This window comes from Pristiophorus japonicus, chromosome 7 (assembly GCF_044704955.1).
Source record: "Pristiophorus japonicus isolate sPriJap1 chromosome 7, sPriJap1.hap1, whole genome shotgun sequence".
Lineage (NCBI taxonomy): Eukaryota > Metazoa > Chordata > Chondrichthyes > Pristiophoridae > Pristiophorus > Pristiophorus japonicus.
The window spans coordinates 242786177-242807157 of NC_091983.1; the positions used below are offsets into that span (position 1 = coordinate 242786177).

Below are 20981 nucleotides of genomic sequence, written 5' to 3' on the forward strand. Positions count from 1 at the left end.
AGGCCATCAAGAATGCACCCAGACCACAGAATAGAAACATAGAAACATAGAAAATAGGTGCAGGAGTAGGCCATTCGGCCCTTCTAGCCTGCACCGCCATTCAATGAGTTCATGGCTGAACATTCAACTTCAGTACCCCATTCCTGCTTTCTCGCCATACCCCTTGATCCCCCTAGTAGTAAGGACCTCATCTAACTCCTTTTTGAATATATTTAGTGAATTGGCCTCAACAACTTTCTGTGGCAGAGAATTCCACAGGTTCACCACTCTCTGGGTGAAGAAGTTCCTCCGCATCTCGGTCCTAAATGGCTTACCCCTTATCCTTAGACTGTGACCTCTGGTTCTGGACTTCCCCAACATTGGGAACATTCTTCCTGCATCTAACCTGTCTAACCCCGTCAGAATTTTAAATGTTTCTATGAGGTCCCCTCTCATTCTTCTGAACTCCAGTGAATACAAGCCCAGTTGATCCAGTCTTTCTTGATAGGTCAGTCACGCCATCCCGGGAATCAGTTTGGTGAACCTTCGCTGCACTCCCTCAATAGCAAGAATGTCCTTCCTCAGGTTAGGAGACCAAAACTGTACACAATACTCCAGGTGTGGCCTCACCAATGCCCTGTACAACTGTAGCAACACATCCCTGCCCCTGTACTCAAATCCCCTTGCTATGAAGGCCAACATGCCATTTGCTTTCTTAACCGCCTGCTGCACCTGCATGCCAACCTTCAATGACTGATGTACCATGACACCCAGGTCTCTTTGCACCTCCCCTTTTCCTAATCTGTCACCATTCAGATAATAGTCTGTCTCTCTGTTTTTACCACCAAAGTGGATAACCTCACATTTATCCACATTATACTTCATCTGCCATGCATTTGCCCACTCACCTAACCTATCCAAGTCGCTCTGCAGCCTCACAGCATCCTCCTTGCAGCTCACACTGCCACCCAACTTAGTGTCATCCGCAAATTTGGAGATACTACATTTAATCCGCTCATCTAAATCATTAATGTACAGTGTAAACAGCTGGGGCCCCAGCACAGAATCTTGCGGTACCCCACTAGTCACTGCCTGCCATTCTGAAAAGTACCCATTTACTCCTACTCTTTGCTTCCTGTCTGACAACCAGTTCTCAATCCATGTCAGCACACTACCCCCAATCCCATGTGCTCTAACTTTGCACATCAATCTCTTGTGTGGGACCTTGTCGAACGCCTTCTGAAAGTCCAAATATACCACATCAACTGGTTCTCCCTTGTCCACTCTACTGGAAACATCCTCAAAAAATGTGACGGAGCTGTGTTCGTTCCTGGGACTTCACAACTATTTTGGTAACTTTCTACCAGGGTTGAGCACTTTTTTGGAACCCTTGCATTTATTGCTATGCAGGATAACGACTGGGTTTGGGGTAAATCTCAAGTGACAGCCGTTAATAAGGCCAGAAACTTGCTGTACTCTAACAAGTTACTTGTATTGTATGACCCATGTAAGCGTTTTGTACTAACTTGTGATGCGTCATCGTACGGGGTCGGTTGTGTGTTACAACAAGCAAATGTGTCAGGCAAACTGCAACCGGTTGCATATGCGTCCAGAAGTTTATCCAAGGCTGAAAGAGCCTACAGTATGGTTGAGAAAGAAGCGTTGGCATGTGTATATGGGATTAAGGAAATGCACCAATATCTATTTGGTCTCCGGTTCGAGCTCGAAACCGACCACAAACCGCTTACTTCACTGCTCTCAGAAAGCAAAGGTATCAACAACAATGCTTCGTCCCGCATCCAAGGATTGGCATTAACATTGTCTGCATATGACTATGTAATCTATCACAGACCAGGCACTGAGAACTGCGCTGACGCTCTCAGTCGGCTGCCATTGCCCATCACCAGGGTGGAAATAGCGCAACCCGCAGACTTGCTTCTGGTAATTGATGTTTTTGAGAGCGAGGGATGACCCCTCACGGCTCGCCAGATCAGAACCTGGACTAGCCAAGACCCTGTGCTATCACTAGTAAAAAGCTGTATCCTCAATGGGAGCTGGTCGGCGGTTCCTGGGGAAATGCAAGATGAAATTAAGCCGTTTCACCGACATAAGGATGAATTGTCCATCCGATCGGATTGTCTCCTATGGCCAAAAAAAGGCAGGGAAATGTTTATACACAACCTACACAGTACCCATCCAGGCATAGTCATGATGAAGGCTATCGCCAGGTCGCACGTTTGGTGGCCCGGCATTGACTCCGAATTGGAGTCATGCGTACACCCATGCAACACTTGCTCACAGTTGAGCGACGAGGCCAGGGAGGCCCCTCTGAGCCTGTGGTCATGGCCCTCCAAACCGTGGTCCAGGGTCCACATAGATTTTGCTGGCCCTTTTCTAGGAAAGATGTTTCTAGTAGCAGTGGACGCTTATTCGAATGTATAATAATGTAATTATGTGCATCCACTGCCACCATTGAAAGCCTCAGGGCCACCCATGGTTTGCCCGACATCCCTGTTAGTGACAACGGACCATGTTTCACCAGCTCGGAATTCAAAGAGTTTGTGACCCGCAATGGCATTAAGCATGTCAGGTCTGCCCCATTTAAGCCCGCATCCAACAGCCAAGCAGAACTGGCAGTCCAAACCATCAAGCAGTGCTTGAAATGCGTAACGCACAGCTCCTTGCAGACCCGGTTATCTCGGGTCCTGGTCAGCTACCGGATGCGCCCCCACTCGCTCACCGGGGTTCCCCCTGCAGAACTGTTAACATAAAAACATAGAAACATAGAAAATAGGTGCAGGAGCAGGCCATTCAGCCCTTCTAGCCTGCACCGCCATTCAATGAGTTCATGGCTGAACATGAAACTTCAGTACCCCCTTCCTGCTTTCTCGCCATAACCCTTGATCCCCCGAGTAGTAAGGACTTCATCTAACTCCCTTTTGAATATATTTAGTGAATTGGCCTCAACTACTTTCTGTGGTAGAGAATTCCACAGGTTCACCACTCTCTGGGTGAAGAAGTTTCTCCTCATCTCGGTCCTAAATGGCTTACCCCTTATCCTCAGACTGTGACCCCTGGTTCTGGACTTCTGAAAAGAGCGCTCAAAACCAGGCTCTCCTTAGTCCACCCGGACCTCAATGATCACGTGGAAACCCAGCAGCACCGGCATAACGTATACCACGATCGCGCGGCGGTATCGCATGACATTGACGTCAATGATCCGGTGTTTGTTCTAAATTACGGTCACGGTCCCAAATGGATTGCTGGCACTGTCTTAGCCAAGGAGGGGATTAGCGTGTTTGTTGTTAAATTGTTGAATGGGCAAACGTGCAGAAAGCACATGGATCAGACCAAACTGCGATTCACGGACAACCGAGAATAGTTGGAAGAAGACTTCACCATCTATGATCCACCAACACACACCCAACCTGAAATCGACCACGAGGATGAACCCACCATGCCTGACAGTCCAATCAGACCAGCCGCGCTGCCGTGCAGCAATGATCCGACCAACTCACCCATGCCAGAACTTCAACTCAGGCGATCAACCCGGGAACACAGAGCGCCAAATTGCCTCAACCTGCAGATAACTTGCACACAAGACTTTGGGGGGAAGTGATGTTATGTATGCAAACCTCACCTGTGTGTAAGACTTGCCACTAGGGGGCACACCTGTGGGAGACCTGTGCACCCTGTGCACCCTGAAGCGAACAGATATAAAAGGCAGTACACCATACTGCTGCCTCACTTTGGAGTTATATTAAATAGACCAAGGTCACAATGGTTTGAGCTAACAACACAGTCTCGTGGAATTATTCTGAACTTAACAGAATGATCCCATAAATTGCCCACTGCCTGGACTTGTTAATGGTCACCTTGGCGAGACCCAGGAGCAGTCCAAAAGGAGGTCCACCAATCTGCCCGCTCCCCTCCGCACTGGGTGCTCAAGGATCAGGGGCGTTGGACTGAAGAATAACCAAAAATTGAGGAGCAGCCCCTTCAAAAATTGGAAGAGGGGCAGCAACCTCTCACATTCAATGTATACACGAAACAAATCCACAGAAATTGCAGGCAGCCTGGGAGTCCGTGAAACTTACTTAAAAATTTGTTGCACAGAACCCACGCCTCCTCTGGATGGCAAGATGGCACGTCTGGACAGCAGACGAGAAAGACAAAATGGAGAGCGTGCAAGAACAGCCTGTATAGGAAAACCCTCTGTGCAGAGTGAAAAGGCACGGAAGGGATATACAAGGGACGGCTCAAGCTTGAGGCATTGGCTCCAGAGGGAGGTTCAGGGCCTGGCGCCGATAAGAAATTTTGACCAAACATGGGTCAGCTTGGATGGGATCACTCGATATGCTTGAGCCTGAAGAACACACCTAGTGGAGTCAGGGCTGATGCCTCTTTTAGCGCCTCAATGGCTTTGGCCGCGGACCGAATGCTGAGCCAGAATATAGAAACATAGAAACATAGGTGCAAGAGTAGGCCAGTCGGCCCTTCGAGCCTGCACTGCCATTCAATAAGATCATGGCTGATCACTCCCTCAGTACCACTTTCCTGCTTTCTCTCCATATCCCTTGATCCCTTCAGCCGTAAGGGCCATATCTAACTCCCTCTTGAATATAGCCAATGAACTGGCATCAACAACTCTCTGTGGCAGGGAATTCCACAGGTTAACAACTCTCTGAGTGAAGGAGTTTCTCCTCATCTCAGTCCTAGATGGCTTACCCCTTATCCTTAGACTGTGTCCCCTGGTTCTGGACTTCCCCAGCATCGGGAACATTCTACCCGCATCTATCCTGTCCTGTCCCGTCAGAATCTTATATGTTTCTATGAGATCCCCTCTCATCCTTCTAAACTCCAATGTATAAAGGCCCAGGTGATCCAGTCTCTCCTCATACGTCAGTCCTGCCATCCCGAGAATCAGTCTGGTGAACCTTCGCTGCACTCCCTCAATAGCAAGAATGTCCTTCCTCAGATTAGGAGACCAAAACTGAACACAATATTCCAGGTGAGGCCTCACCAAGGCCCTGTACAACTGGAGTAAGACCTCCCTGCTCCGATACTCAAATCTCCTAGCTATGAAGGCCAACATACCATTTGCCTTCTTCACCGCCTGCTGTACCTGCATGCCAACTTTCAATGACTGATGAATTTTAACACCCAGGTCTCGTTGCACCTAACCTTTTCCTCATCTGCCGCCATTCAGATAATATTCTGTCTTTGCGTTTTTGCCCCCAAAGTGGATAACCTCACATTTATCCACATTATACTGCATCTGCCATGCATTTGCCCACTCACCTAATCTGTCCAAGTCACCCTGCAGTCTCCTAGCATCCCCCTCACAGCTCACACCGCCACCCAGCTTAGTGTGATCTGCAAACTTAGAGATATTACACTCAATTCCTTCATCCAAATCATTGATGTGTATTGTAAAGAGCTGGGGTCCCAGCACTGAGCCCTGCGGCACTCCACTAGTCACTGCCTGCCATTTTGAAAAGGACCCATTTATCCCGACTCTCTGCTTCCTGTCTGTCGACCCGTTCTCTATCCATGTCAGTATATTATCCCCAAGACCATGTGTTTTGATTTTGCACACCAATCTCTTGTGTGGAACCTTGTCAAAAGCCTTTTGAAAGTCCAACTACACCATATCCACTTGTTCTCCCTTGTCCACATCCTCAAAAATTTCCAGAAAATTTGTCAAGCATGATTTCCCTTTCATAAATCCACGCTGACTTGGACCGATCCTGTCACTGCATTCCAAATAGGCTGCTATTTCATCATTAATAATTGATTCCAACATTTTCCCCACGACTGATGTCAGGCTAACGAGTCTGTAATTACCCACTTTCTCTCTCCCTCCCTTTTTAAAAAGTGGTGTTACATTAGCTACCCTCCAGTCCATAGGAACTGATCCAGAGTCGATAGAGTGTTGGAAAATGATCACCAATGCATCCACTATTTCGAGGACCACTTCCTTAAGTATTCTGGGATGCAGACTATCAGGCCCCGGGGATTTATCGGCCTTCAATCACATCAATTTCCTGCCTAATAGGGATATCCTTCAGTTCCTCCTTCTCACTAGACACTCGGTTCGCTCGTACTTCCGGAAGGTTATTTGTGTCTTCCTTTGTGAAGACAGAACCAAAGTATTTGTTCAATTAGTCTGCCATTTCTCTGTTCCCCATTATAAATTCACCTGAATCCAACTGCAAGGGACCTACATTTCTCTTCACAAATCTTTTTCTCTTCACATATCTACAGAAGCTTTTGCAGTCAGTTTTTATGTTCCCGGAAAGCTTCTTCTCGGATTCTATTTTCCCCCTCTTAATTAAACCCTTTGTCCTCCTCTGCTGAATTCTAAATTTCTCCCAGTCCTCAGGTTTGTTGCTTTTTTGGCCAATTTATATGCCTCTTCCTTGGATTTGACACTATCTTTAATTTCCCTTGTTAGCCAAGGTTGAGCCACCTTCCCCGTTTTATTTTTACCCCAGGCAGGGATGTACAATTGCTGAAGTTCATCCATGTGATCTTTAAATGTTCGCCATTGCCTATCCACCATCAACCCTTTAAGTATAATTTGCCAGTCTATTCTAGCCAATTCATGTCTCAAACCATCGACGTTACCTTTCCTTAAGTTCAGGACCCTAGTTTCTGAATTAACTGTGTCACTCTCCATCTGTGCCAGCTCCTCTGGAGACATCTCGGTCCTAAATGGCTTCCCCCTTATCCTTAGACTGTGACCCCTGGTTCTGGACTTCCCTAACATCGGGAACATTCTTCCTGCATCCAACCTGCCCAATCCTGTCAGAATTTTACATGTTTCTGTGAGATCCCCTCTCATTCCTCCAAATTCCAGTGAATATAAGCCTCGTCGATCCAGTCTTTCTTCATATGTCAGTCCTGCCATCCCAGAAATCAGTCTGGTGAACCTTCGCTGCGCTCCCTCAATAGCAAGAATGTCCTTCCTCAGATTAGGAGACCAAAACTGTACACAATATTCAAGGTGTGGCCTCACCAATGCCCTGCACAACTGCAGTAAGACCTCCCTGCTCCTAAAATGAAATCCTCGAGCTATGAAGGCCAACATACCATTTGCCTTCTTCACTGCCTGCTGTACCTACATGCAAACTTTCAATGACTGATGTGCCATGACACCCAGGTCTCGTTGCACCTTCTCATTTCCGAATCTGCCGCCATTCAGATAATATTCTGCCTTCCTGTTTTTGCCACCAAAGTGTATAACCTCACATTTTCTACATTATTCTGCATCTGCCATGTATTTGCCCACTCACCTAACCTGTCCAAGTCACCCTGCAGCCTCTTAGCATCCTCCTCACAGCTCAGACTGCTGCCCAGCTCAGTGACATCGGAAAACTTGGAGATATTACATTCAATTCCTTCGTCCAAATCATTAATGAATATTGTAAATAGCTGGGGTCCCAGCACTGAACCTTGCGGTACCCCACTAGTCACTGCCTGCCATTCTAAAAAGGACCCGTTCATTCCAACTCGTTGCTTCCTGTCTGCCAACCAGTTCTCTAACCACGTCAATACATTATCCCCAATACCATGTGCTTTCATTTTGCACACTAATCTCTTGTGTGGGACATTGTCAAAAGCCTTTTGAAAGTCCAAATACACCACATCCACTTGTTCTCCCTTGTCCACTCTACTAATTACAGCCTCAAAGAATTCTAGAAGATTTCTCAAGCATGATTTCCCTTTCATAAATCCATGCTGACTTGGACCGATCTTGTCACTGCTTTCCAAATGTGCTGCTATTAGTGTGCAAAATTAAATCACATGGTATTGGGGGTAATGTATTGACATGGATAGAGAACTGGTTGGCAGAGAGGAAGCAGAGAGTCCGAATAAATGGGTCCTTTTCAGAATGGCAGGCAGTAACCAGTGGGGTGCCGCAGGGTTCAGTGCTGGGACCCCAGCTATTTACAATATACATCAATGATTTAGATGAAGGAATTGAATGTAATAGCACCAAATTTGCAGATGACACTAAGCTGGGTGGCGGTGTGAGCTGTGAGGAGGATGCTAAGAGGCTGCAAGGTGACTTGGACAGGTTAGATGAGTGGGCAAATGCATGGCAGATGCAGTATAATGTGGACAAATGTGAGGTTATCCACTTTGGTGGCAAAAACAGGAAGACAGAATATTATTTGAATGGTGACAGATTCGGAAAAGGGGAGGTGCAACGAGACCTGGGTGTCATGGTGCATCAGTCATTGAAGGTTGGCATGCAGGTACAGCAGGCGGTGAAGCTTCATAGCTAGGGGATTTGAGTATAGGAGCAGGGAGGTCTTACTGCAGTTGTACAGAGCCTTGGTGAGGCGATACCTAGAATATTGTGTTCAGTTTTGGTCTCCTAATCTGAGGAAGGACATTCTTGCTATTGAGGGAGTACAGCAAAGGTTCAGCAGACTGAGTCCCAGGATGGCAGGACTGGCATATGAGGAGAGACTGGATCAACTGGGCTTGTATCCACTGGAGTTTAGAAGAATGAGAGGGGATCTCATAGAAACATATAAAATTCTGATGGGATTGGACAGGTTAGAGGCAGTAAGTTCCAGAACCAGGGGTCACAGAATAAGGGATAAGCCATTTAGGACCGAGATGACGAGAAACTTCTTCACTCAGAGAGTGGTTAACCTGTGGAATTCTCTACCTCAGAAAGTTGATGAGGCCAGTTCGTTAGGTATATTCAAAAGGGAGTTAGATATGGCCCTTATGGCCAAAGTGATCAAGGGGTATGGAGAGAAAGCAGAAAACGGGTACTGAGGTTGAATGATCAGCCATGATCTTATTGAATGGCGGTGCAGGCTCGAAGAGCCGAATGGCCTGCTCCTGCACCTAATTTCTATTTTTCTATGATTCCAACATTTTCCCCACTAGCGATGTCAGGCTAACTGGTCTATAATTCCCTGTTTTCTCTCTCCCTCCTTTTTTAAAAAGTGGGGTTACATTAGGTCCCTCCAATCCATAGAAACCAATCCAGAGTCTATATAATGTTGGAAAATGACCACCAATGCATCCACTATTTCTAGGACCACTTCCTTAAGTACGCTGAGATGCAGACTACTAGGCCCTGGGGATTTATCGGCCTTCAATCCCATCAATTTCCGGAACACAATTTCCTGATTAATAAGGATTTCCTTCAGTTCCTCCTTCTCACCAGACCCTCGTTCCCCTAGTATTTCCGGAAGGTTATTTGTGTCTTCCTTAATGAAAACAGAACCAAATTATTTGTCCAATTGGTCTTCCATTTCTTTGTTCCCCATTATAAATTCACCTGATTCTGACTGCAAGGGATCTACATTTGTCTTCACTAATCTTTTTCTCTTCACATACCTATAGAAGCTTTTGCAATCAGTTTTTATGTTCCCTGCAGCTTACTCTCATACTTTATTTTCCCCCTCCTAATTAGACCCTTTGTCCTGCTCTGCTGAATTCTAAATTTCTCCCAGTCCTCAGGTTTGCTGCTTTTTCTGGTCAATTTATATGCTTCTTCCTTGGATTTAACACTATCCCTAATTTCCCTTGTTAGCCACGGTTGAGCCACCTTCCCCATTTTATTTTTACACCAGACAGGGATGTACAATTATTGAAATTCATGTGATCTTTAAATGTCTGCCATTGCCTATCCACCATCAACCCTTTTAATATCATTTGCCAGTGTATCCTAGCCAATTCCCGTCTCATCGAAGTTACCTTTCTTTAAGTTCAGGACCCTAATCTCTGAATTAACTGTGTCACTCTCCACCTTAATGAAGAATTCTACCATATTATAGTCACTCTTCCCCAAGGGCCCTCGCACAACAAGGTTGCCAATTAATCCTCTCTCATTACAGAAGACTCAGACTAGGATGGCCTGCTCTCTCGTTGGTTCCTTGACATATTGGTCGAGAAAACCATCCCTTATACACTCCAGGAAATCCTCCTCCACCCTGTTGCTACCAGTTTGGTTAGCCCAATCAATATGTAGATTAAAGTCACCCATGATAACTGCTGTATCTTTATTGCACACATTCTTAATTTCCATGTTTGATGCCATCCTCAACCTCACTACCACTGTTTGATGGTCTGTACACAATTCCCACTTGCGTTTTCTGCCCTTTGGTGTTTCGCAGCTCTACCCATACAGATTCCACATCATCTAAGCTAATGTCCTTCCTTACTATTGCCTTAAGCTCCTCTTTAACCAGTAACGCTACCCCACCTCCTTTTCCTTTCCTTCTATCTTTCATGAATATTGAATACCTCTGGATGTTGAGTTCCCAGCCTTGGTCACCTTGGAGCCATGTCTCCGTAATCCCAATTCCATCCTATCTGTTAACAGCTATCTGCACATTTAATTCATCCACCTTATTACGAATGCTCCTCGCATTGAGATACAGAGCCTTCAGGCTTGTTTTTTTAACGTTGCAATATGTTTGCACACTAGGCATGTGCAGCAGAGCAGGTCTCTAGTCGTCTTGGGCAATCTTTGCCATTGGACCACGACCTAGCTCTGTCAAGCCCGTGTGGTGGCTGGTGTGCAATGGCCACCACACGTTAAAAAAATCCACGCACAGGCATCCTCCACCTTTCAATATGTAGTTTGGGATCTGGAATATTAGGCCCTTCATTGAAACACCTGTGAACTCATCTCTTTTTAACCAAGAGGATCGATGAGGGTAGTGGGTTCGATGTCGTATATATGGACTTTAACAAGGCTTTTGATAAGTTCCCGCATGGTAGACTGCTTACGAAGGTTAAAGCCCATGGGATCCAGGGCAAAGTGTTAAGTTGGATCCAAAATTGGCTTGACGGTAGGTTGCAAAGGGTCCCTTGCTTTTTGTGGTATATATCAACGATTTAGATTTGAATATAGGGAGTATGATTGAAAAGTTTGCAGACGACACTAAAATTGGCTGTGTGGTTGATAATGAAGAGGAAAGTCATGGGCTGCAGGAGGATATCAATCAACTGGTCAGGTGGGCAGAGCAGTGGCAAATGGAATTTAATTCAGAGAAGTGTGAGGTGATGCACTTTGGGAGGGCTATTAAGGAAAGGTATACACATTAAGCGATAGGCCACTTAATAGTGTAGATGAACAAAGGGACCTTGGAGTGCTTGTCCACAGATCCCTGAAAGTAGCAGGCCAGATGGATAAGGTGGTTAAGAAGACATACGGAATGCTTGCCTTTATTGGCCAAGGCATAGAATATAAGAGCAGGGAGGTTCTGCTTAAATTGTATAATACTTTGGTTAGGCCACAGCTGGAGTACTGCGTGCAGTTCTGGTCGCCATATTATAGGAAGAATGTGATTGTACTGGAGAGGGTGCAGAGGAGATTTACTCGGATGCTGCCTGGAATGGAGAATCTTCGTTATGAGGACAGATTGGATAGGCTGGGTTTGTTCTCACTGGAACAGAGGAGGTTGAGAGGCGATCTCATTGAGGTGTACAAAATATTGAGGGGCCTGCACATAGTGGATAATAAGGGTCTATTTCCATTGGTGGAGGGGGCTCTTACGAGGGGGCATAGTTTTAAGGTGGTTGGTGGAAGGTTTAGAGAGGATTTGAGGGGGGGCTTCTTTACGCCGAGGGTTGTGGGGATCTAGAACTCGCTGCCTGGAAGAGTGGTGGATGCAGAAACCCTCACCACTTTTAAGAGATGGTTGGATGGGCACTTAAAGTGCCATAATCTGCAGGGTTACGGACCTAGAGCTAGTAATTGGGATTAGGCTAGATGACCAAAATTTTGTTGGTCGGTGCAGATATATGGTAAGTACTGCAGGGACTAGAATACGGCCAGAGTGATCTCCTGGACTAGTTTTGATCACCTGAATGGTTCGGAGTGGAATTTTCCCAGATTTTTTCTCCCTAAATTGGCCTGGGTTTTTAGCTGGTTTTTGCCTCTCCCAGGAGATCACATGGCTCCGGTTGGGGTGGAGTGTTGATGTTTTTAGTATAGGGGTTGTTGCAGTGGTGTGGGGCAGACTGGTTGGGCTTGGCACTCTTTGCCTTTCATAGAAACATCGACACATAGAAAATAGGTGCAGGAGTAGGCCATTCGGCCCTTCGAGCCTGCACCGCCATTCAATGAGTTCATGGCTGAACATGAAACTTCAGTACCCCATTCCTGCTTTCTCGCCATACCCCTTGATCCCCCTAGTAGTAAGGACTTCATCTAACTCCTTTTTGAATATATTTAGTGAATTGGCTTCAACAACTTTCTATGGTAGAGAATTCCACAGGTTCACCACTCTCTGGGTGAAGAAGTTTCTCCTCATCTCAGTCCTAAATGGCTTTGCCCTTATCCTGAGACTGTGACCCCTGGTTCTGGACATCCCCAACATTGGGAACATTTTTCCTGCATCTACCCTGTCTAAACCCATCAGAATTTTAAACGTTTCTATGAGATCCCCTCTCATTCTTCTGAACTCCAGTGAATACAAGCCCAGTTGATCCAGTCTTTCTTGATAGGTCAGTCTCACCATCCTGGGAATCAGTCTGGTGAACCTTCGCTGCACTCCCTCAATAGCAAGAATGTCCTTCCTCAAGTTAGGAGACCAAAACTGTACACAATACTCCAGGTGTGGCCTCACCAAGGCCCTGTACAACTGTAGCAACACCTCCCTGCCCCTGTACTCAAATCCCCTCGCTATGAAGGCCAACATGCCATTTGCTTTCTTAACCGCCTGCTGTACCTGCATGTCAACCTTCAATGACTGATGTACCATGACACCCAGGTCTCGTTGCACCTCCCCTTTTCCGAATCTGTCACGATTCAGATAATAGTCTGTCTCTCTGTTTTTACCACCAAAATGGATAACCTCACATTTATCCACATTATACTTCATCTGCCATGCATTTGACCACTCACCTAACCTATCCAAGTCACTCTGCAGCCTCATAGCATTCTCCTCGCAGCTCACACTGTCATCCAACTTAGTGTTATCCGCAAATTTGGAGATACTACATTTAATCCCCTTGTCTAAATCATTAATGTACAATGTAAACAGCTGGGGCCCCAGCACAGAACCTTGCGGGACCCCACTAGTCACTGCCTGCCATTCTTAAAAGTACCCATTTACTCCTACTCTTTGCTTCCTGTCTGCCAACCAGTTCTCAATCCACGTCAGCACACTACCCCCAATCCCATGTGCTTTAACTTTGCACATTAATCTCTTGTGTGGGACCTTGTCGAAAGCCTTCTGAAAGTCCAAATACACCACATCAATTGGTTCTCCCTTGTCCACTCTACTGGAAACATCCTCAAAAAATTGCAGAAGATTTGTCAAGCATGATTTCCCTTTCACAAATCCATGCTGACTTGGACCTATCATGTCACCTCTTTTCAAATGCGCTGCTATGACATCCTTAATAATTGATTCCATCATTTTACCCACTACCGATGTCAGGCTGACCGGTCGATAATTTCCTGTTTTCTCTCTCCCTCCTTTTTTAAAAAGTGGGGTTACATTGTTCATAGGTTTGTAGGTAACCGTTCGGGCTGCTGATAAAGAACTCTTTGTCGGCCGGCACAGACACGATGGGCCGAAATGGCCTCCTTCTGCACTGTAAATTTCTATGTTTCTATGTTTCTATGTTTTTGGTGTGGAAGCAAGTCGTCCTCATTTCGAGGGACTGCCTATGATGATGATATAGCTCCACCTAGTGGACTACTGTGGGATCCAGCCATTGCTGTAAATGCAATAAAGCCATCTTGAAGTCTTTGTTTTTTGTGATGTCCTCGAGAATATACCACACTTATGCCTTATTAACTGCTTTGTTAACCTGTCCTGCCATCTTCAAAGATTTTTGCCCAAGCACCCAAGGTCTCTTCTTGCACCCATTTTAAAAATTATACCACTCTTCCTACCAAAATTTATCAACTCACACTGCTCTGCATTGAATTTCATCTGCCATGTGTCCGCCCAATCCACTTGTCTGTCAATGTCTTGTTGAAGTCTATTACTATCTTCCTCACTATTACACTTTCAAGTTTTGTGTTATTTGCAAATTTTGAAATTGTGCCCTGTACTCCCAAGTCCAAATCATTAATGTATATCGCAAACAGCAGTAGTCCTAACAGTGAACCTTGGAAAATGCCACTGTATACCTGCCTCCAATGTTCCCTTTTCCTTTTTTTTGAGTGCGGCCCATTCACTGTTTCGCGCATGTGCAAAACTTAACATTGAAAAAGCTGCATGGGACCAGCAGAAAGGATAGGGAACATTGCCTCCCTCCAGCAATTTGTCTGAAATTATCAATTCAAAAACAGTTGAGACTCCATGGTAGCATTTTTCCACGTAAGAAGTGAATTAATGTTTCAAAGATCAATTTTATGTTGCAGGCTCGCACAGAAAAAGCAACTGTTGCTTTAACATTTTAAAGTGAATAATAATTTTTGTAATTTCTGTAAGTACGCTGTTTGTACTGAATGTGATTAATGTTAAATAAATGTATTTCTTAGTTTACAGTCTGAGACAGAATCTGAATGTGTATTCTTCCACCTGAAACGTTAACTCTGTTTCTCTCTCCACAGATGCTGCCCAACCTGCTGAGTAGTTCCAGCATTTACTAATTTTATCTCAGAGGGTTGTAGGGTTGAAAGAGGTTGCAGAAGTATGGAGGTTAAAGACATTAAACACAACTGGTTGGAGTGTGTGCTGTGCACTCTCCGACCAGTTTCATTGTGGTAGAGCTGAAGAAGCACTAAATAGGTACGCTTTATATTAGTACTGCTGCTCTGAGCCCTACAAAAATAACCTGGACTGCTGATGCTGCAATCGTTATCCCCTTTTCCCCAGACTAATTATGCTGCCAGCCGAGCAACCTCTAATAGGCCAACTGCTATTGTGCCGGTCTGAATTCAGTGACCTGCATCAAGACGCCTGTTTGGGTTGACAGCTTGCTGGTTTTACTTAAATGAGGCCCGGGCCTCAAAATGGCTTTGGCCTATTCACTGCCGTAATAGATGGGCTGGCGGCTGCCCAAATGTCATAACCGACCCCAAGGAATTTAGAATAGGTGTAATCATCCTCTAAAATTTTCCATGTGTTAAAATATATTGCAAATTAACGTACCACATTTGGAATTGCCAAGTGCACTTCCGCCTTCAAAAAGGGAGCAAACTCTTCAACACTGATTGAGTAGCCATATTGTCCTCTTCTGCTTGGTGTGCTGAATCAAATAAAATGTGTACATATAAAATAAATATAAAGAAGAAATAACAATGTGACCCGATACCCTCTTACTTTGCTTGTATAGAAACATAGAAAAATAGAAAGTTGGTATAGGAGTAGGCCATTCGGCCCTTGTTTTCCCAAGGCTCCCCTGCCAATGTGAAGTTGTGACCCCCTATTACAGTGAATGGAGTCACTCCATTAGTCACCTCTTAATAATGACACCATAGCAGCTTAGGAGGCAAGAACATAAGAATATAAGAAATAGGAGCAGGAATAGACCATCTGGTCCCGCGAGCCTGGTCATGGCTGGTCTGATCATGGACTCAGCTCCACTTCCCTGCCTGCTCTCCATAACCCTTTATTCCCTTATCGCTCAAAAATCTGTCTATCTCTGCCTTAAATATATTCAATGACCCAGCCTCCACAGCTCTCTGGGGCAGAGAATTTCACAGATTTACAATCCTCCTCATCTGTTTTAAATGGGCAGCCCCTTATTCTGAGACTAATGGCTCAATTTTCCCCAGTGATTTGCGCTGTTTTTTTGGAGCAGGCTGCTCTTTTTGGCCTAAGTTGAAAAACCAGTTTCCCTAATCAATTTGCACCAGCGTAACTCAGTTAGTTCCGATTTTTTTAAGTCAGTTTTTTTTTCAGCCAAAGAGGGTGTAGCCAGCCACCTCTGCCACTTCTGGCCATTTAGGGAAGTTTGGCCAGCTGAGAGTTACTCCAGTTCCGATGAGGCCAGCGTACTCTTCAAGTATGCCAAAAAATGCTTTGGGGAAAATTGATCCCTATGTCCCCTTAGTTTTAGTTTCCCCTATGAGTGGAAATATCCTCTCTGCATCTACCTTGTCGAGCCCCCTCATTATCTTATATGTTTCGATTGTGGCGGAGGTGCGACGAATGTTTGTGGTGGAGGAGCGGCGAGGGGTCATGGCGGAGGTGCGGCAAATGAAGGTACGGGGCCCAGAAGAGCCAGGGGCAGCAGGGGCCAGCCCACACTATGATATGTGTGCACACTAGGTCCACGCAGCAGAGCAGGTCTTCAGTCGTCCCGGTTAATCCTTGCCACTGGATAAAGGCCTAGCTCTGTCAAGCCCGTGTGGTAGCTAATGTGCAACGGTCACCACACATTAAAAAAAATCCATGCACAGGCATCTTCCACCCCTTCAATTGAAGTTCAGGACTGGAATATCGGGTCCTTCATTGAAACATCTGTGAACCTGAAGCAAGTCATCCTCGTTCGAGGGACCGCCTATGATGATGATGATGTTTCGATAAGATCACCTCTCATTCTTCTGAACTCCAATGTTTATAGGCCCAACCTACTCAAACTGTCTTCCTAAGTCAACCCCCTCAACTCCGGAATCAACCTAGTGAACCTTCTCTGAACAGCCTCCAATGCTGGTGGCTCTCAATTTTTATGCATCTGGCTCCTTCCAGGCTACTGCTGGTGATATAAGCAATATCTCCTTTGTGCTTGGTATGACTCCAGCCATTGGAGAGGTTTCGCCCTGATTCCCATTGACTTCAATTTTACAAGGACTTGTTGAACAGTCACATGCAATGCAATCCTTGTCCTATTTTGAGCTTGCAGTTGTGGCAGCATCAGCTACAGATTTCAGTCACAACTGTTTTAGTGAAGCAAAGATATCTCAAGCCTTGGTCCTCACTGAAATTGAAATAAAAGAATAGCCCTCTGAAGACTCTAGATGGATATGGTCTCCTGTTGAGAGCTCATCTCCTTCTTCTAGTAGCTTGTCCTGCTCTGCGTGGGCTTTCTTCATTCTCCTGTCATGCTCAGTTCTAAGAGGAAGGCCTACCAGGCCACCCATGTTTCAGCAACGTGTTTCAGCACAAGCTTCTAAATGAAGAAAAAAAGAGCTTCAGCATCAGCCAGAGCATGCCCTCTAGATTATTGAAACTTTAGGCAAGTATAGGAAAGATCCATATGAAAGGTGCCACAAGGGTGGGAAAGTGAGGAGAGTAATTGTGAGATTAGTAGCAGGTGTAGACTATGCAAGTAGCAGCAGAAGGAGTTGCAATTGCACCAGTAACCAGAAGACACAATCCAGCAACTAACCTGTAGTAGTCCAAGATCCCTTAAAATCACGCAGGTGGGGGTTCCTTCATGCCATTTAATGCTGTGTTCAGCTGTGAGAGGTTAAGACAGGGAGGGGCCGAAATTGCCCCCCACCTTAAGCTCCATTACCGCCTCTAAGAGGCAGCAATGGAGCAGATAGGCCTCACCTTTTGATGATCTTTCTTACTCTCTGCAACATCTGTAGATCCAGCACTCAAAAATCTACCCTCCACCTCACTTTCCATCGCTCTCCCCCAATCACAGCACAAACTGCACTGCAACTCCTTCTGCTGCTACTTGCATAGTCTACACCTGCTACTATTCTCACAATTACTCTCCTCACTTTCCCACACTTGTGGCACCTTTCATATGGCATCTTTCACATGCCATCCTAAACAATGCTACCCTGACACATCTATTTTCACACACAAACACGACCAGTACACTACCAACTGCTCAATGTTTGGACTACCTCCTAAAGAGCCTATTCACAATGTTGGATGGTGTGGAGGAGTCCACCTCCAACTTTTATGGAGTCATCGCACATGAACTTGCCTCTGAGTCAGAAGGTTGTGTGTTCAATTCTTCCTTCAAAGACTTGAGCACGTAATCTGGACTGACATTAGGCTGGCACTATGGAGGTGGCGCCTTTCGGATGAGACGTTAAATTGAGACCTTGTCTGCCCTCCTAGGTAGAGGTAAAGATCCCGTGGCATTATTTGAATAACAACAAAGGAGTTCTCCCCAGTGTCCTGGCCAACAGTTATCCCTCAACTAACAACAAGATTATCCGGTCATTTATTTCATTGCTATTCATGGGATTGTGACGTGCGCAAATTGGCTGCAGTGTTTCTCCACATTACAACAATGACTACATTTCAGGAATACTTCATTGGTTGTAATGCACTTTGGGACATTCTGAGGTCATGCATGCCTTTCTTATGGCATTGAATCAATACAATCAACCATGACAGCTCTGACAGCTTCGATGGAAGCTGAGACTGCTGCCATTCAGACTATGGGCTCTAAAATCTTCTTGTGTTCTAAGTGTGAAGCAAAGCATGATAGTAACTTCCAAACCATCCCATCCCTCCTACACTACAAAGCAGTGGAAGTGCTGAGGTGCAACCCTGTGCAAGTGGCAGTAGAGCAATGGGAGAGGCACATGTTGTTCTCTCTTAGGATGACAGCACATCTGCTTCCCAACCAACTCTTCAATCAGAGTCTGTATTGATACCCCAGTTGGGCAAGACAGCTGGGCCATACTGGAGATGTTGCAGTCTGCAGCCAGGCCCTCTCCGACCAGAGATTTTTGATGTCATCCACTAAGGCCAACTCAAGTGTCTTCAGTGGATGAACAGCAGCCACAGCAGCCATCCATATTCTATGTAGCAGCAACAAAGAAATGCGCTAGAAGTTTACACTACAGCGACCTTTAAATTTTGAATTTACATCAAGTTACAAACTAGTCTACAGCATAGAAACAGGCCATTCAGCCCAACTGGGCTATGCCGCCGTTTATGCTCTACACGAGCCTCCTCCCACGCCTCTTCATCTAACCCTATCAGCATAACCTTTAATTTCTTTCTCCCTCATGTGCTATTCTAGCTTCTACTGAAATTCATCTATGCTATTTACCTCAACTACATGTGGTAGTGCATTTCATATTCTGACCACTCTTTGGTTTCTCCTTAATTCTAGGTTGGATTTATTAGTGACTATTTTATATTTGTGGCCCTTAGATTTGGTCTCCTCCACAAGTGCAAACAGTTTATCCTATAAAAATCTTTTATAATTTTAAAGACCTCTATTAGGTCAGCCCTCAGCCTTCTCTTTTCTAGAGATAAGGCTCAATTTTCCCCAATGCCGTTTTTTGGCATATTTGAAGAGTTACGGCCTTTTTTTTGGGCCCGACGACCCCAAAAAAAAAACACTAAAGTTTCCCCATTCTAATTTTTGAAATTGACGCCATGCAGCCTGTCCTTTACCTTTGGGGGGGTGGAGCATAATGTCTACACCGAAAAAAGGACGATCCCCCTTTTGCGCATATGCGGAAAAAATGAAGTTTTTTACGTAACTGGTATAGGCGCGCATGCCCAGTACACCTCCTGGTCTGCATTCAGCCACTTTTAAAGAGCCAGTTGTGTGGGAGAACTTTAATTCTGAGTGGAAAAAATCAGAGCTGCAACACGGTTCAAGGACCAAGAATTTCTCACAGGACAAAGTGGAGGCCCTGGTTACTGTAATTCAGGCCAGATGGCACGAGCTGGATACCAGCAGAGGTCAAATAAAAGTTTCACCAAAATAAATGAAGAAACGCTGGAAATAACTTTCACAAGATTACTGTGCAATGGTGACCACCCCGAGGTCCAGAGGCCAGTGCAAAAAGAGGTGGCAAGACCTTGGTCAAGCAGTTAGTGTAAGTAATATTTTCATTTATTCACTGGAATTTCAATTGTAAATTTGACCATCTGTATGTCCCACCCAGCAGAAATACACCCTCTCTAAAAAGTTATATTTTCATCTTTGCAGAGGAATGTGGCCCACAACAAAAGAGAGAGAACTCTAACAGGAGGAGGCCTGGCAAATCTACACCCACTGACACCCTTGGAAGACAGGGTCGCTGCTTTGATGGGTCCTGCCTGGAAAAAAGCAACTACCACTGCACAAACTGGGCCCACACTCGAAGGAGAGGGTAAGTCCTGCAAATTCCACAGTCTGGCATTGCTAAATGTTAAGTACTGCGCGGGCTAGCCATGCTTCGGTTCATGGGGATGTCTCTGATAGCTACGCTTCGATTGATGCAATGTGCTATCATTCATCGTGGTCCTTCAAATGAGCCTACTGCCTGCGCTGTGTGAGCCTACTCATGCCACCCTGCCCCCTCCTCCGTTGCTAACCATTTGTCTGTTCGGTTATATTTTACAGAATTTGAGGCCAACCCTGACGAGGCTGAAGCTGATGCAGAAGAAGATTCAGACCTGGAGCAGCCTGAAAGGGAGAACATCTTCCAATCCGACCTTCCAGACCAAGAGCATGGGGGTGAGGGGGAGGATGAAGCCCCCACTGTTGTACTCACTCTGGAGGAGGTGCTGGTGTCGCCCGTTGAGGTGCTAGCCCTTTTCCTGAGTAGTGCGAGTGTTGGGACATTTCATGGTTTCACTCGACCGTGTGAAGTTGCGGGTCCCAGTGGGGTCAGCGAGCCACACCCAGGGTGAGGAGGGGAAGGAGAGCTCAACAGTGCTCTCCTGAGATGCAGGATGTAACAGATGTGTTTGAAATGATGGCAATAAATGGGGAGAGCATTAACCTTACCCGGTCACTCCTGGACACCATTGGTGGGGTGGGTGATGAGGTATTGGGACTGTCGGGAGAAGAAACAGCACTCTTGTGAGAAATGGGAACACTGTCAATGAACATGAGGGAGGGAATGTTGCAGGTAGCTGATACACTGTCAGTGAACATGAGAGAGGGAATGTTGCAGGTAGCTGATATACTGTCAGTGAACATTAGGGAGGGAATGTTGCAGATAATTGATACACTGTCGGTGAACATGAGGGAGGTAATGTCACAGGTAGTTGAGACGCTGGCGGAGCACATGAGGGAGGGAATGTCAGAGTTAGCTGCTGCAATAAGGGAACACGCCCATTCCCCACGACCATTGACGGAATCAACTGCCACTCCCACTCCAATCCCCAGACCAACCACTGAAGAGGCCCAAGCCG

General features: G+C 45.8%; 1 protein-coding gene across 1 annotated transcript in view; it reads right to left on the bottom strand.

The window, feature by feature from the left end:
• LOC139266712 (dynein axonemal heavy chain 8-like) overlaps positions 1-20981 on the bottom strand; it is a 2132242-nt gene that overhangs the window by 1060402 nt on the left and 1050859 nt on the right. The window contains exon 30 of the mRNA XM_070884298.1: positions 15075-15159. Within this exon, the coding sequence (XP_070740399.1) occupies positions 15075-15159 (85 nt within the window). The remainder of the gene's footprint in view (positions 1-15074; positions 15160-20981) is intronic.